The sequence below is a fragment of the Knufia obscura genome (genome assembly GCF_036327395.1).
Source record: "Knufia obscura strain CCFEE 5817 isolate CBS 148926 chromosome Unknown scaffold_1, whole genome shotgun sequence".
NCBI classification, from domain to species: domain Eukaryota; kingdom Fungi; phylum Ascomycota; class Eurotiomycetes; order Chaetothyriales; family Trichomeriaceae; genus Knufia; species Knufia obscura.
In genome coordinates this window covers 493172-509105 of record NW_027042687.1, presented here as the reverse complement: position 1 = coordinate 509105, position 15934 = coordinate 493172, and the positions used below count along the sequence as shown (strand labels likewise).

Sequence of the window (15934 nt, the reverse complement as noted above, 5' to 3'; positions counted from 1 at the left end):
CTTGGTGTGCAGCTCCTGTGGGAGATGAATCCTTGCCGCCCATTCTGCACGTTTGTTTGCATCGACCTCGTGGCATGAGAAGCGCGTCCAACCTACTAAACTGTCGCTACGCCGTACAGCGTACCACGTGGGGAGTAAAGAACAACACAGCCACAACTGGGGATGAGAATCAATGATTCGAAAGTTAAGGTCGGTGGTAACCGAGATTTGACAGGCTCGAGCCACAGCCACAAGTGGAAAGTGGTCGCAGGTCTGGACGCGTCGATAATGCCAGTTGCAGCTTGTCTTGACTTCTGAGTCCTACCTACCGTGAACAGTGGTGTGCACTGTTGGTGTACCTGGGGTAGACCTGTATCTGATGCTAGAGATACATTCCTCCGAATCTGTTCGTCGGCGACGAGGTGAGTTCACAGAGGCCGCAAGGACGCGGTCGAGCCGACTGACATCACAATCATGTTGTGATGATCCAATTCGGATAGTTCGCTAAATTAACGAAGCTAGAACCGCCAAGCTTACATCATTCTGGAGTCTCTCAGACCTCATTGTGGGGGTCTCCTCTGCATCATCTGGCATGCCAGTGGTTTAGGTTGCCGAAAAGGATAACTTTTTTCTGGAACTTTGTAGCTGCGGTCTTTTTGCGGTCGCTGCGAAAAGTGATCACAGCGCTCAGCGCATTCGATCACAACAGCTGAGACAACACACCATCACTAAGAGAAAGCAAGTACGCCACGTCGCGCAAACGTATCTGTACTCTTACGCGCTGGCGGTTGGATGCAATGTACAGAACATGGCAATGCTCGCCTAAGGATGGGGCTCTTTCATGGAAGCAAGTTTCTTCGCCGTCTTCCCTTGCTGTTGTAGAAGTAGACGAGGCAAGCGTACCAATCTGGGGAGAGATGTTGCGTTCACTGAAACACCCAGGGTTTGTGATGCCAACTCTTCAATGTTGACAGTTGCACGCGTTTGTGTACTACCAAAAGCTGAACCCTGCGTCATTATGGACGCTGCCAGCACATAGCAGATGACAACGTTCAGCCGATCTCCAACCCAGGTACTCGAGTAGTCGAGGAATCGCCTTGCACCTCTGGCCGATGCTGGAAGGCTTTTTGAAAGGCGCAATGGTCTATTGGCCATTCTGCTACATTACTTGTTACAGCAAGTTGCCCGGCCAATCGCACGTTCAGCTGGGTGAGTCGAGCCGTCTCGGAAAGAAACCTTGCAAGTTGGTGCCACCAAAAGGCTTGGCCTACTAGCCTATGAAACGGCCTTGATCGTCAGGTTCGCTTCCAACCGAGAGAGATGGAAATGCAGGCGGACGATACCCACCATGACCGAAGGTTTCTTGTTTCTGCACATGTGCCTGGCCATGTCGGCTGATGAATTGAGTAGGATGGTACAAGGTGGCTGGTGCACAACGTGGCCCTTCACATCATGCACACAGCCTGCAGATATCCGTTTGAATCTGTCCAATTTGTGTTAAGCAGATCTGATTGTCTAAGGGTTGTCCAATCTCGGGCAGAAGCTTCACGTCACAAATTGGAAGTGAGGAGATGGGAGATGATAGGCGGATGAGATAAGCGCAGAAGCCACGATGACACTAATGTACCCAGGAAGTCAAAGCATATCGGGAGGCCCTCCCCTGCGCTATGTGTTTGACTCGCAGCTATTCGATGTAGTGGGTGATTAGCTGGTCCTTGCCATCTGTTCGCAAGCTCTTGCCGTTGCAAGTGGGCGCGGCCGTGACGGGATTGAAGTCGCGGGAAAACAGCGCTAGTGCGGCGTACCTGCCTAGGATCCTAAGCTTGTACTGAGTAGTTGCGTCGTACCTGAATTAGCAAGTTTTCAATTTCCTGATATTAATGCACCAACCTCCTGCACCACCCGTCTTCAACTCTTACTTCACTTCTCATATCAAGCCTGGTCAAAGCACACAACCGCTCGTCTTCCACTCAACCTTCAGCTCCAAACACCCTAATAGACTTATTCGAACATCGTACTTAGAGCATACCACCTCTATACCCTCAAGACAAGCAAAATGAAGTCCTACATCGCAGTCGCAGCTCTCATCGTTGCTGTCCAGGCTCAAGACCTGGCTACACAGCCACCATGCGTTGTAAGTTCTCGCATTCTTCTAAATCTATGCGGCGAAGCTAATAGCAAGACAGCAAAACTGTATCAGCAACATGCTTAACTTGTCTCCATCGCTGGGATGCCAACAGTCAACCGCTCAATGCCTCTGCGCTAACCCAAACTTCGGCTTCGGTGTTGCCGACTGCAGCAGTCAATCATGCCCACCTGGCACCGACCTTAGTGGTGTGCAGGCCTATGTTGTACAATACTGCGGTGCTGTTGCTTCTGCTGGTGAGTTACACCGCTGTACTGTTCTCGCTGGACCAAACTAACGTTTGATAAGGCTCTGCTTCAGGTTCATCCCTTCCTGCTACCGCCGCTGTTTCCTCAGCCCTCTCGAGCGCCTCCAGTGCTAGTTCCGACGCTTCAGCTAGTGTTAGTGGCGCAGCTGGTGCAGCGACCAATTCAGCAATCTTGACAGAAGGAGTCTCTTCGACCATTACAACTGACGGCAGCACATTCACCACTCTCGTCTCTCCTACCGGCCCCACCATCTTTGGCGTCATTACACAGATCACCCAATCTGGTGGCAGCGTTATCACAAGCACAATCACCGGCGCCGCTAGCTCAGCCGCAAGTGGTCTCTCAAGCGCCAGTGATGCTGCGTCCTCTGTTATGAGCAGCATGTCTGCAGGAGCTTCTTCTGCCATGTCCTCCGCCTCGGATGCTGCCTCATCTGTCTCGGAATCTGCATCCAGCGCTGTCTCATCTGCGTCCGAATCTGCCAGCAATGCTGCTTCCAGCGTTTCATCTGGTGCATCAAGTGCTGCCAGTGGAGCTTCCGAGACTGCTTCATCCGCTGCTGGTGGTGCTCCAATGGCCACGATGGCTGCCAATGGTGTCGTGGGCCTCGCAGGTCTTGCAGCTGTTATGCTTCTGTAAGCAACAACGAAAGACGAGTCGACTTCTCAGTACATATGATACCCAGCATTGCATCTAATCACTTTCACGACCTGACGTCAAGTAGAGTCATCCAGCAAAGCCGTGCGCAGACCCTCGCTGTCGGCAATCGCTTTGTGGCAATGCTATATCACAGACTGGCTTGAAAGACGATGTTGCATCTTGATGTTCAGGCGGTTCATGGCTTATGAGGATACCCCAAGGATACGACCGGCGTTGAGCCCACCTAGCTAATATGCTTAGAGCTGAAAATAATTTCATTCATGCCAATACTTGTTCTTTTGACTCTTCATATCGTGTACGGTCGATATCGCGATGCCAGAACTAGTATAGGTATCTGATGCTGACCTGACACGTGCCTGATCATACCGAAGTCGAAGCACTGCTGTATGCGTTGTTCGAAGGCATCTGTTCGTGGGCATGTCGTATAGAGGCACGAAATTTCTTCCTCGCCCAGTCGTGATAGACGCTTCGCCGGCCCTACTATCAATTCATGCACCGGCATTTTCGTAGCACACCACCCAGAAAGGCTAGAAGTTTTTGTAGGCTGCACGTTGCTCGATCTGCGAGCACTTTCAGGCTCGACAGGCTGACCTCTAATTGCCTGGAAGATCAGGCAGAACAGGCAGACAACGGTGAGATCATAGTACCAGATAGCGCGGGTTGGAGACCATTGACGCGTGCGGACGCGACTTCATATATCGAGGGAAGGCGCGACTCGAAATGATATGATATGTCCCTTCGCTGTAGCATAGCCCATGACTCTGACTCCGTCATTTCGTGGAAGAAGCACACAGAGTCTGGCTGTCAAACTTTTGTGCTTTGCACGTCCATTACCACGAAATCATCAATCACGAGCTACAAGCCTCCCAAGCAGCACGGTCCAAAGCTGCAGCTATAGCCAGTATCTGCAACAGCCTTGGACGATGGCTCAAGGGCGGCAGTCAACGTTGAAGTATGTACGAGGCCATTCGAGTTCGCCAAATGCTGACGTCTTGGTAGGAAGTTTGTTGGGAACAAGTCTAATGAGAAAACTAAGGCTCAGCAGTCAACACTCTCCTTCAATGGACGACCAGACAAGAAGAAGGCTGCGAAGAAAGAGACAACTACAGAAACCGACTCGGTAAATGCAGGATCGGGTGTCGATTCGAAGGATGAGAGACCTAGCTCTAAAAGACGTTCCGCTTCGAAGGACCAGTCAAAGGAGCCAGAATCGGACCAAGAAAGCAGCAGGCACAAGAGGTCGTCTCCACCTGAGGCGGACGAGGATGAGGAAGATGTGAAGCCCGCATCGAAGAAAAGGAAAACTACATCGGAACAGCCCGCTCCACGAAAAGCTGCGAAAAGGTCCAGTCCAAAAGCTCAAACGACGAAGAAACCTTCACCAGCTCCAGTGAGCAAAGCGGACGTAGATATGGAACAAGATGACACTGCGTCCGAAGCAGATGCCGACGAGTCTCTGAGCGAGCAGGAAGAGAACCAAGTCGACAAGAAGAAGGTTGCTAAGGTGCAAGCTACTATCAAGACTTCTGGAAAGGACCCATACCCCGACTGGAAAGCTGGTGACCCAGTACCCTATGCTGCTCTCTGTACGACGTTCTCTCTGATCGAGTTGACCACGAAACGACTGCAAATCACTGCTTATTGCTCACAATTCCTGCAGCAAGTGCTTCGACTAACACCAAATGACTTACTGCCAACGGTCCAGCTTATGCTGAACAAGCTTGCAGCTGACTACGCCGGCATCGAGCTCGGTATCGGAGAATCTTTGATCATGAAAGCTATCGGCGAGAGTTCTGGACGGTCGCTAGCAGTCATCAAGGAGGATCATCGTAAGACTGGCGATCTCGGGCTGGTGGCAGCTAAGAGCAAGTCTAAGCAAGGTCAAATGTTCAAACCTAAGCCATTGACCGTACGTGGTGTACACGAAGGGCTCCTAGCAATCGCGAAGATGGAAGGTCATGGGTCCCAGGATCAGAAGGTCAAGGCCATCAACAAGCTTATGGCATCTGCCGATGTTTCAGCAGCTAGCAAAACGGTCGACACTGAAAAAGACAAAGGTGGCCCATCAGAGGCCAAATTTCTCGTACGCTTTCTAGAAGGCAAGCTTCGATTAGGTCTGGCCGAAAAGACAGTCATCATCGCTCTTTCTCAGGCCGTGACTACTCATGAAGCTGCAAAGAAAAACAAGACAGTCAGCACTGACCAGCTGGCAAAAGGTGAAGCAGCGCTGAAGCTTGTCTACAGCGAGCTGCCATCCTACGAGGTCATCATACCCGCTATGCTTGAGCATGGCATCCTCAACCTCCACGATAGCTGTAAACTACAACCTGGTGTGCCGCTCAAGCCTATGTTGGCCAAGCCAACAAAATCGATTACAGAAGTGCTCGATCGCTTCGAGGGCAAGGACTTTACATGTGAGTACAAATACGATGGTGAGAGAGCTCAGATACATTATGTCGCGCCTGAAGAACAATCGGAGTACCCTGCAGCTAAGGACACCCTACAAAAAGACCCCAAATTATTCAAAGGTCTTGCTGCTGTCTTCTCCCGGAATTCGGAAGACCTTTCAAAGAAATATCCAGATATTCTTGAGAAGCTGAACACTTGGATCAAACCAGAAACGAAAAGTTTTGTGCTGGATTGTGAAGCTGTGGCATGGGATCCAAAGGCCAAGAAAGTCCTGCCTTTCCAGCAGCTGATGACACGGAAACGCAAAGACGTCAAGACATCGGATATCACTGTCAAAGTTTGTGTTTTCGCTTTCGACTTCTTGTTCTACAATGGCGAAGCTTTGGTCAAGAAGACCCTCCGTGAACGACGAGAACTGCTGCACGAGGCTTTCACACCTGTCGAGGGTGAGTTCGCATTTGCTCAGTACGGTGATACGAGAGAGATCGAAGAGATACAGACGCTGCTTGATGAGTCCGTCAAAGCATCTTGTGAGGGGCTCATGGTGAAGATGCTCGATACAGAAGAATCAGGGTATGAGCCTTCAAAACGGTCCAGAAACTGGTTGAAGGTGAAAAAGGATTACCTATCAGGAGTCGGGGATTCCATCGACCTTGTTGTGCTCGGAGCCTACTATGGCAAAGGCAAACGAACCAACTGGTACGGTGCGTTCATGCTTGCAGCTTACAATCCCAAAACGCAAAACTTCGAGACGGTATGCAACATTGGTACTGGTTTCAGCGAGGCAATTCTGGAAGAACTCTATGATCAGCTCTCTGAAATCGTCATTGAGAAACCAAAGCCCTTCTACAATCATTCGACTATAGCAGCACATCAGCCAGACGTCTGGTTTGAGTCGAAATATGTCTGGGAGGTCAAAACAGCAGATCTGACATTGAGCCCACGGTATCGAGCCGCTATCGACGAGATGGGCCAAGGTATCAGTCTGCGGTTTCCGAGATTCATTCAACGGCGGGATGACAAGAAGCCTGAGGACGCTACCACTTCGAGCGCTATTGTAGAGATGTACAAGAATCAGGATGTGATCAACAAGGAGAACGCGGGCAAAGGCATCGACGACGATTTCGAGTATTAGCCGGTCAACAGAGGGAGGACCTCACGACGGCACTTCTAACTGCCCGGAGAATGTCGCGCTGAATTGCAACAAAATCAATTGTTGGTCAATTTAGAATTCACCCAGTCCGCACAATATTCCAGCGCTGATGTCTCGGGTCAGCTTCCTCGTACGAGTCATGCAGACAGGATACCTCGGCAGCAAGCGTTCTGCTTATGAAATCATGCATTTCGGCCGTGGTACGTACGAGATATGAAGAAGTGGAGTATTTTTTATGACAGCATACTGATGTTCAAGCCGAATGTTCAATTGATGAGGAGGGGTTACGATGGATATCAGAGAAAGCCAAAAGCATAAAATGTTTTAGCTTCCATAGACGGATGTCAGAGTAGGTATTTCAAGTAAGAAAGAATTCCCACTACATCGTTGTTGTGCTCTCGCCTGAAATTTGTAGTGACGACCCTCATCGACAAGGTAAGTTCCAGAAGCAGTAACCACTTCGTGTCCACCATTGGTCAACTGACATCTCGGACGACGAAGAATCTGACTTGCATCGACTGAGGACGAGTGCTGCTCCGTCTAGGTCCTTCAGTCTGAAGACTGACAAGAGCACTCCTATCCATCTGTCTGACCACATCCACCGTCGAGAAGTACTTGATTTCAAAGCAGCTCTAAGCTCACCACGAATATATATCACCACATTAGCCACCAGCCTACTCAACCACCAACTGCAAAGAACGAACACCAACCCAACATCAGTCCAGTCCAATCCAATCCAACCCACGCACCACCACCACCACAATGTCCAACTCCCTCCCAACCAAAACCCGCCAATGGACCCTATCCGCCCACCCAACCGGCCTCCCAACCTACGGCTCCCCCTCCGACACCTTCACCCTCGAAGAAAAGGATCTCCCCGCCCTAACCCACAACCAAATCCTGATCCAAACACTCTACCTCAGTAATGACCCCGCCCAACGCGGCTGGATCGCACCCCCCTCCCAAATCGATCCGAAGCGCTTGTATGTCCCGCCCGTTCAACCCGGCGAGCCGATGCGCGCGCGGGGATTGGGTAAGGTGCTAGCGTCTAAGAATGATGAGTTTAAGGAGGGTGATACGGTGCAATGTAACGCGTGTTGGCGGGAGTATGCTGTTCTCGACGCGGGGGATCCAGCACAGGGTGTGCGGAAGGTGAAGGAGTTACCTGGGGGGTTGAGTGTTACGCATTATTTGGGGGCGTTGGGGAGTACGGGGTTGACGGCGTGGTATGGGCTTGTGGAGGTTGTGGGGTGTAAGAAGGGGGAGAGGGTTGTTGTTAGTGGGGCGGCGGGGGCGACGGGGAGTATGGTTGTGCAGATTGCGAAGCATATTGTCGGGGCGAGTTATGTTGTGGGGATTGCGGGGAGTGATGAGAAGTGTAAGTGGGTGGAGGGGTTGGGGGCTGATAAGTGTGAGTTGTTTCCCTTCCTTCGTCGCACCACAAACCAGCACTTATCAGCAAGGCTGAGACGGAAGCATATGGGCTAATGTGTTACAGGCCTAAACTACAAATCCCCCACCTTCGAGAAGGACCTCAAAGACGCCTGCGGCGACGGCGTGGACGTCTATTTCGATAATGTCGGCGGCGAGATCCTCGACCACATGCTTGCCAATATGTCCCTTAACGGCCGGATCAGTGCTTGTGGCGCGATCACGGGGTATAACGGTGAGGCTGCGCTCCCGATGAAGAATTACTTCAATGTCATCAGTATGAGACTCCAAATCAAGGGCTTCATCGTAATAGACTTTCTGCATAAGGCAGTCGAGACGATTGGGAAGTTGGTCGGGGCAGTTCAGGAAGGGAAGATCAAGATTGGGAGTGAGAATGAGACGGTTGTTGAGACGAAATTCGAGGATGTGCCGGGGACTTGGTTGAAGTTGTTTGAGGGGGGGAATCAGGGGAAGTTGGTTACGAAGTTGTGATGGGACATATTGTTGCGAGTGAGCTTGTGGCATTCTTGAATGTGTCCGGCCGGCCATTGAAAGGGTATACCTGGTCTACTGTAGAATGGATCAAGTGTCGTTTAGCGTGACATTGTCACTTCAAGGCAAAGTCCTACACGGATGAAAGCTTCACACAAAGATTCTCGCAGGAGCAATCAATCACTCACTGAACATTCCTGGAACCCGACCGCAGTTTCCCTTCACCTATAAGATGTCTCACTCTCACTCTGACCTCTCTTCCAGGAATTCACAGCTATATCACATATCACTCACCCGAGACTCACGAATACCCTACTCAACAGTAAGCACTCTTCAAACCAGAACCCATCATGCGCACCGTCTAACAACCAATCCTGAACCAGAAAACAACACAACACAACACAACCCAACCAAAACCACCCTGAACCACCGCGAACCACGCCGAACCACACCACACAATGCCCAACCTCTCCTCCCTCCCAACTGAACTCCACCAAAAAATAATCCGAGATCTAATCACGCAATACGTGAACGGCCACACCACCAGCCTGACCGCCCTACAGAATCTGAGAACAGCGTCAAAGTACTGGGATGTCATATTGAGAGGCGTGATGCGCAGTGAGAGACGATCGGGAATGTTGAGACGATTGCGAAGGTTGGAGTATTTGAACGGGGCGATGTATAATCTTTGGTGAGGAGAGGTTACATTCAGCTGAAGTGAGCAGGAGTTGAGTTGAGGTGGAGGGAAGGGAGGGAAGGGAGGGAAGGAGGGTCAACACAGTCAGTTGAAAACGCTCAATCGGCTGCCCATTCCAGGACAGCTTTCCTGTACTCTATCTCAAGATACGAGATATGCAGAATGTTTACTTCTCCTTGCCCTTCCCACCAGTCTGAGCCTGCGCTTGCATCTCAGCCATTCTCGCCCTCGCACTTCTACTCCCACCCAACCGGGGTCCAGAACTCGCTGCTGTTGCGGCACCACTTCCACTTGCACCAGCACTCTTCGCCTGCCCCTGCTTCTGAGACTGTCCCTGTCCCTGCCGTTCCTGCACACCCTCCAAGAACTGCCTCTGAAATTCAACCGCCATTCTCTCGTCTGCGGCTTCGTCGTTTCCTCTCATACCCATACTTCCACCCATATTTGCTTTCTCACTCGTACCGCTGGCTGTTGCTGATGGTGAGTCGTACGTACCAAGACCAAACCCATGCTCATGCAACACCTCCTCAACAACCCTATCCCGCGCTACATCCTCAGCATTCGGACCGCGTCGTGGGCGTGGGCGGAAGGGTTTGCCGTCGCGGCCGAGGCGGGGTTTCTTTCGACGCGGAGGCTTGGCAGTACCTCGTTCTGCGCCGCTTTGTAATATATTGTTGCTGGTCGGGTTGGGTGTAAGGTCGACTTCTGCGAGGTGGTGCGTATGATTTCGGTGACTCTGATCTGTTGAGACGTGGTTCTTGACATTGACATCGTGTTCAGGCACGGCGTTATCGTCGGAGCTGGAAGCATCGGTGTACTCGCCTTCTTCGCCGTTGCGTGCCATCGCGGTCGTTGCGGTTGCGTTTGTTGTAGAAGCTTGAGCACGCGTACGTGTTCTCTCAGCCATTGCCCGGTCTATATAGTCCGTCCTTGTCATGTTAAAATCTGTGTCTCACTCAACTCAACTCTTAACTCTCGACTCAGCTTCGCTTCACATCAGCTCTGGCCGACTGGTTGAGCCATCACAGCCACAGCTGCATACTGGCTGGCAACCTATGCCTGTGCTAGGATAGGAAACATATGGGACACACGTACATATACCGATCCCCATCCCCGACCTGCGTTCCACTTCCTCCGCCACCGCCACTCCCCACAAATCGACTCTGTAGACCACCCACTTCCTGTGCCATACTTGCATCGTTGATATTGGCGTTGCCATCGGTACGCACCAACGCCGTTGATATCTCCCCATCATCACCACGGGCCACAACCCGTGCGTTCGAGAACTGCACGCCCCTTGATCTAGCCTTTTGACTTCGATGTCGAGGCTTAACTAGGCTGGAGACTTCCTCGCTTTCATTCTCATCCTCATTTCCGGACACTTCTGGCGCGGGTAAAGTTGAGTTCGAGTTCACCTGTTCTACTTTGGGGGCAGCGGTAGTCTTGCGACGCTTGGAGGCTCTGAAAACAGGGATGTCGTCCATTGTCGTTGGATGTTGTTGTATGTGACACGACTATGTAAAGACTGAATGCAAAGTGAACAAAGGGATACCTGAGAGGGCAAAGATCGTTGAAAGGAAGTTGACAGTATATGTACGAATGAGCAGAAAGATGGTAAGCACGTACAACCTTGTTGCCCCAGGCACACATATCAATATAGCAGGAGTAAATCAGTGCCCTGTTACCTACCTAACCATTATTTTGGTTCACAAAAGAGAACGATCGTAGCCACGTCATCATCAGTGACGCTGCGAAGAGTAGGAAGGAACATTGTAATTATTCATTGAGAGGCAAGCGCATGTCTTCATTACTAGGGTACCATACTACCAACCTAAGCCTGCTGATACATAATTTCCAATTAGGTAGGTAAGTACACAATACACGGAAGTTCCACTGCTAGGTAGCCATGCAGGTGATGACCATGGAAAAAGCCTCATTTCCACCGCACCATGCCATCTCCGTCCATGGCGAAGCCCTCGAACACCATGACACCCGAAGCGCCTAGTATATCCTCGACCTGAAGCTTTGTGATATAGGAGAAGCCCTGTGCGTACCCTATTGTGACACACTATAATTAGTCATTCCCTTGCCCGATCCTCACCTCGGTGTTGCTAACTAAGAATCAACGCTTACGCAACTCACGTATCCTTTTGCTGATCAGCCAGCTCTCCCTACTTCCCTCCTGTAATTCCCCGCCATCTCGCGACACGTCTATGCTCCCCGAGACCCGACGTTGTGACCTCCCATTGCGGCGATCCCCCTATGACTCCCTATGATCATGTCCCAAAGTCCCATTCATCTTCGTGGCCTCAACATTCTTCGTCTTACTATCCCGTTGTTGCGATTGCGGCCGGACAGTCTTCTTCCCATGACGCCGGGCTTCATCCGCTTTTCTCTGCGCAGCTCGCGCGATCATCTCCCATGCGTCTGCTTCTGCGGTATTGATTAGTTCGAAGACTTCCTCAGGCGCTTCAGCAACGAGTGTGTTCGTGAGACCTGGGATGGTGTCGCCGAAGGTATCATCGGTATTTGGGTTGAGTGCGGCCTCTCTTCTCGCTAATTCAGTCAGGCTGATGATGGTTCGCTGTTCAACGAAGCTCTTCTTGCGGAGCTGGGCATTCGCTACAGCCTGAGTTCGTATACGCGCCTCTTCTTCGGCGATAATGGCAGGTGTCGGTCGGTCTCCATTCCGCAGGTCTGATTCTGGTGCATCGAAACCATCAATCTCGTGCCACTGCTGAGGGGCTGGAGTATCCCGAAATCGTGGATTGCTCGGCAAGTAGTGCTTCGAATGAAATCTTCCAGGCGCTACACCCTGAGATTGCGGTACGGTGATGTCATCGTAGAAATGTGATCTCGCCGCAGCAAGGAAATCAAGCTTGATCTGTTTCTCAGGAACTTTGAACACCACGCCACCCATTTCGACTGTCTTGATGTCAAGTTCTGGCTCCTCGGGTTCGAGCTGAACATCAATCACACCATTGTTTGGAATGCGCTTAGGTACGAACGGCTCTTTGGAGATCGCATTCTTGGGTCTTCTTATTCGTGGTCTGCGGCCCAGCTCGCCGGTCTCTGCTCCTGTCGGACGACCATATCGCTTGAGGTCATCGTCGATGTGATGAGGGCAACGCCAATTTGCAACTGCCTTCCCAGCCACATTGAAGTGCTTTGGTATCGTCGCAGCAGGCGGGTTGAGACAATCGAGGTGCCATTCGTTGTTGCAGAAATCGCAAGGAATCATCTCCCGCTTTCCATCGGTACCTTGCCCACACTTGTAGCAAAGTCGCACTTTGTTTTTGCCATCTAGTATAGCTTTGTAATCCGGAGGTTTAAGTGCACCTGTGGTATCCTGTTTCGGCGCACCTCGTTTGTTCGAAACTTGTGGTTGATCTTCCATGTATTCACCTTCGTCGCCAGTCTTGACATTCTCGTAATAGTTTCGTATGTCATATGGCAGGTTGTAGGCACGTGGATACATGTCATCAACCTGATCAATCAAACCGTTCACCAATCCAGTAGATCTCGATGCCGGCCCTCGATCTCTGACCTCGCATTCTGGACAGAACCATGGCTCAGGTAAAAGATTTGGACTTGCTACTGCAGGCTCAAGGCAGTCAGAATGGAAAGAATTGGTGCATCCATCGCAGCAGGCCAATTGATGGCCTCTTACGCTGGGACCACCACAAGATCGACAATTATCGTCGTTGTCTGGTTTCTGTAAGATTTTGTCAGCTCGGAATAACGATGCATGCAGCATGACACCAAAACAAATTCCAAGGTCGTCAATCAGTCTGCCAACCAATCAAGGACATATCGATGCTCAAAATTCAATGTTTTCAGGTCAAGGGGTGAATAGACGATTGAAAGTCGACAGAAGTCGGAAGGACAAGGCGAAGGAATAACAAGGAAAGTGAAGCGGGCTTGTCTTACCTGTTCCGCATCATCTGCGTCGTTGGCACCTGCTTCCTCTCTGCCAACCCCCGCACGTGCTGCGGCTAGTCTGCTTGCGGACATTTTTAGTTTTCGAGGGCTATGAGTCTCAGAGTCAGCATATATCTCAAAAAGTCATAAGCCAAATTGACAGTGTTTCCATCGGATAATCGTGTAATCCACTCTCTCGCGTCGGCCCTCGGGACATCATAGCTGAAGCGGCAGGAGTTGAGACCTGAGTGTACTTACGAGTCCATAATTCTCTGTTTCTTCCTAGGATTCAAAACCTGACTGGCCTTCGCTGCTCGAGGCGTCGATGCACGTGTGCTCGATGGTGCAGCACTGAGTCGAGGAATCACCGGCGGCGGTGGCGGTGGTGAAGAGTCGGCAGACGATAGTTCTGAGTCATCGTCACTAAAAGACTGATCGTAAGTTCGCTTTCGACTAGCGCCGTTGACTGCCACGGTGTCGGCGATGTGGCTTGCAGGTGAAGATAATTCGCCGGTTGATGGAATGAGTGCGTGAGGATGTATTACAGGTGGTGGTGGCCCTGTGTATGGCTCAAGAGTCTTCGGAGGGTTCACACGTTTATGATCATCAACGTCGCTGCGTATGTCATCACCGAGTTGAGCAGGTTTCCAGGTCTTTTTGAAATGGTCCAGTTGGTTCGTAAAATTTCGTTTCTCTTGCTCAATGGCTGCCTCTTCCTCAGGTGGAATAATAGGAGTCGACTTCTGTTTCTTCGTGCGAACATTATCCGCACTCAGAGACGTGAGTTCGAGATTTTGGTAGCCGAGAGGGTGAGCGCCAACTGCGCCACTTTGGTCTGTGCCTGGATAACGTGTCGCTCTGCCAGCCGCTGCCCGACTCGGGGCTTGGCGCTGTGCGGCAGCTCTGGTAGGTCGTCCTTCGGAAGGCTGGTCCTGATTTGCTGATTCATCTGTCGCTATGTAATCTGATGGTAGCGATTGAGCAGAACTCAAGGAAGATCCACTGCTTGAGCGTCTCTTGCGCGGCGATGGTTTTGGTGGTAGATTGGAAGGCAGATCTGATGGTAGATCTGCCATGGTGGTGTCAGCTACCGAAGGTGAATGTATTGCAAGATCAGTTGGAGAAGCATTGTTTGCCCTGTCAGAAACGCTAGCGTGTACATCTGGTAAAGGTTGAATATCGTTGTCGTCGTTCATGGTCGTGTCCACAGTCGGTCTCTTTGTGTTCATTTGAAAGCTGGAGTAATATGCGACGGGTTGAGATTGAGAAGGTGGTGGGGGACGATCATCATGAAATTCCGGCTGTTGCATTGAATCTCGTCGGTGCTTCCGAATACCTTTCTTAATGTACTTCTTGAATACCTTGAATTGCTCGATTCTCACACTGGCTTTGAATTTCGAGATGTTGTCCAGAGCAGTGAACACTTCATCCTTGTAGCTTTCGTCCATGACTCTGACCAAACCCGCCGCAACGTCGTGCTTGTTCTCCCTATGCGCTTTGTCGATAGCATTTTGTAGATAAGCCTTGATGCGGGCATCTTTCGACTGATCCTGAACGGAAGGAGGATATTTGGGAGAAGCGCGCGATGAACGCGGTGTGCCATTCGCCAGGGGTGACAAGAAGCTGTCGTCCGGACCAGGATATACCCTCATCTCCTCGACTTCTTTCTTCGCAGGTCTCCCTCGCGGCGGGCTCATGATGACCGGAGGCGGTGGCGGCTGCTCAGGCAGGTGTTGAAATGGCTGCGCCAGAGGCGGAGGATACAACTGAGGATGATACTGAGTTACTGGCTGCGGATAGGATAGTGGTTGCGGTTCAGGTTCTGGCTGCGGATGCGATTGTGGTGATTGTAGTTGTGGTGGTTCTTGCGGAGGAGGAACAGGAGGAGTCGATGCATCGAGAAGTAACTCTGGATCTATTATAGGCGACGCGACCTCCTCTTTCGTTGGCTCGACACTCGGACTTGCCACGCCTTCACTGTAAACGGGGGTTGCCCTTGCACTCAATGACGGCCGGTAGTTGTTCACTTTCAGCCTCTGCAACAGCTTCTGATTCGGGGCGACACCCAGCGGTTGCATGTGTTCCAGCACACCAACTCTTTCTAGCCCTTTCGTGTCCTCGAAGCTGGCAACGCCATGCCGGGGCAAGGGCTCGACCCAGCTGCCCTGCTGCGACTGACCCTGAGCCTGACCCTGCACCTGCACTCCATTCTCAGGCTGCCGCACCTCAATAGTCTCCTGCACTGGAGGAGCACTCCCCGGGTTGACGGATGTGAACGTCGCGGGACTGGAATAGCGACTCGACCTGTTTCGTAGACTTCTGGTGTTTGACATGACCGTCCTGCGCACGTCCAACCTGCTCTTGTTAATTCAGGGACACGTCGGAATATGGTAGACCGGGACATACAACACCTCTTATATGAGGACAGAAGCCTAGATAGGCGTAGTCGTGGGTTTGCGAGTGGAAAGAGCGTGACGGAAAGTCGAGAGTTGTCGATTCCCAGAAGCCGCAGACTTGCGCTTGACGACGCTAGTGAGGCACTCCAGGGGTTCTCTCCTTGATTACTACTGCACCCTCCAACGTGCTTACCTCAAGTCATTAGACTCGTGAACAAGATTACTGGTAGTATTGATCGATGGGAATCTTTAATGGCAAGGGCAGTAAGATGAAGATTCACGAATGGTTAGCGCTTGATCATGACATGTCAGGCTCAATATCGGTCTCATGACCTCCTTAATGCAAACGTATCACGCATCGGTGACTTGGTCAAATTTATGCATGGCGAGAAAGGTATGTCG

General features: G+C 51.2%; 5 protein-coding genes across 5 annotated transcripts; 2 read left to right on the top strand and 3 right to left on the bottom strand.

Annotated features, from left to right (window-relative positions):
- Positions 1 to 2035: 2035 nt before the first annotated feature.
- Positions 2036 to 6577, top strand: cdc17 (ATP-dependent DNA ligase Cdc17; the record flags this gene model as incomplete). Its single annotated transcript, XM_064868643.1, has 4 exons — positions 2036 to 2113; positions 2166 to 2361; positions 2414 to 3008; positions 4033 to 6577. 4 exons carry the CDS (start codon positions 2036 to 2038, stop codon positions 6575 to 6577), a joined length of 3414 nt encoding a protein of 1137 aa, XP_064734140.1.
- A 780-nt stretch (positions 6578 to 7357) lies between these two features.
- Positions 7358 to 8518, top strand: QOR1 (quinone oxidoreductase; the record flags this gene model as incomplete). The annotated part of the gene is made up of 2 exons (XM_064868642.1): positions 7358 to 8006; positions 8094 to 8518. 2 exons carry the CDS (start codon positions 7358 to 7360, stop codon positions 8516 to 8518), a joined length of 1074 nt encoding a protein of 357 aa, XP_064734139.1.
- Positions 8519 to 9381: 863 nt separating this feature from the next.
- Positions 9382 to 10059, bottom strand: PMZ80_000187 (uncharacterized protein; the record flags this gene model as incomplete). The annotated part of the gene is made up of 1 exon (XM_064868641.1): positions 9382 to 10059. The coding sequence occupies one exon, from the start codon at positions 10057 to 10059 to the stop codon at positions 9382 to 9384; it is 678 nt and encodes a 225-aa protein (XP_064734138.1).
- Positions 10060 to 10114: 55 nt separating this feature from the next.
- Positions 10115 to 10699, bottom strand: PMZ80_000186 (uncharacterized protein; the record flags this gene model as incomplete). Its single annotated transcript, XM_064868640.1, has 2 exons — positions 10115 to 10130; positions 10311 to 10699. The coding sequence occupies 2 exons, from the start codon at positions 10697 to 10699 to the stop codon at positions 10115 to 10117; spliced, it is 405 nt and encodes a 134-aa protein (XP_064734137.1).
- Positions 10700 to 11475: 776 nt separating this feature from the next.
- On the bottom strand, positions 11476 to 15469 carry PMZ80_000185 (uncharacterized protein; the record flags this gene model as incomplete). Its single annotated transcript, XM_064868639.1, has 3 exons — positions 11476 to 12819; positions 13146 to 13245; positions 13395 to 15469. 3 exons carry the CDS (start codon positions 15467 to 15469, stop codon positions 11476 to 11478), a joined length of 3519 nt encoding a protein of 1172 aa, XP_064734136.1.
- Positions 15470 to 15934: the final 465 nt, after the last annotated feature.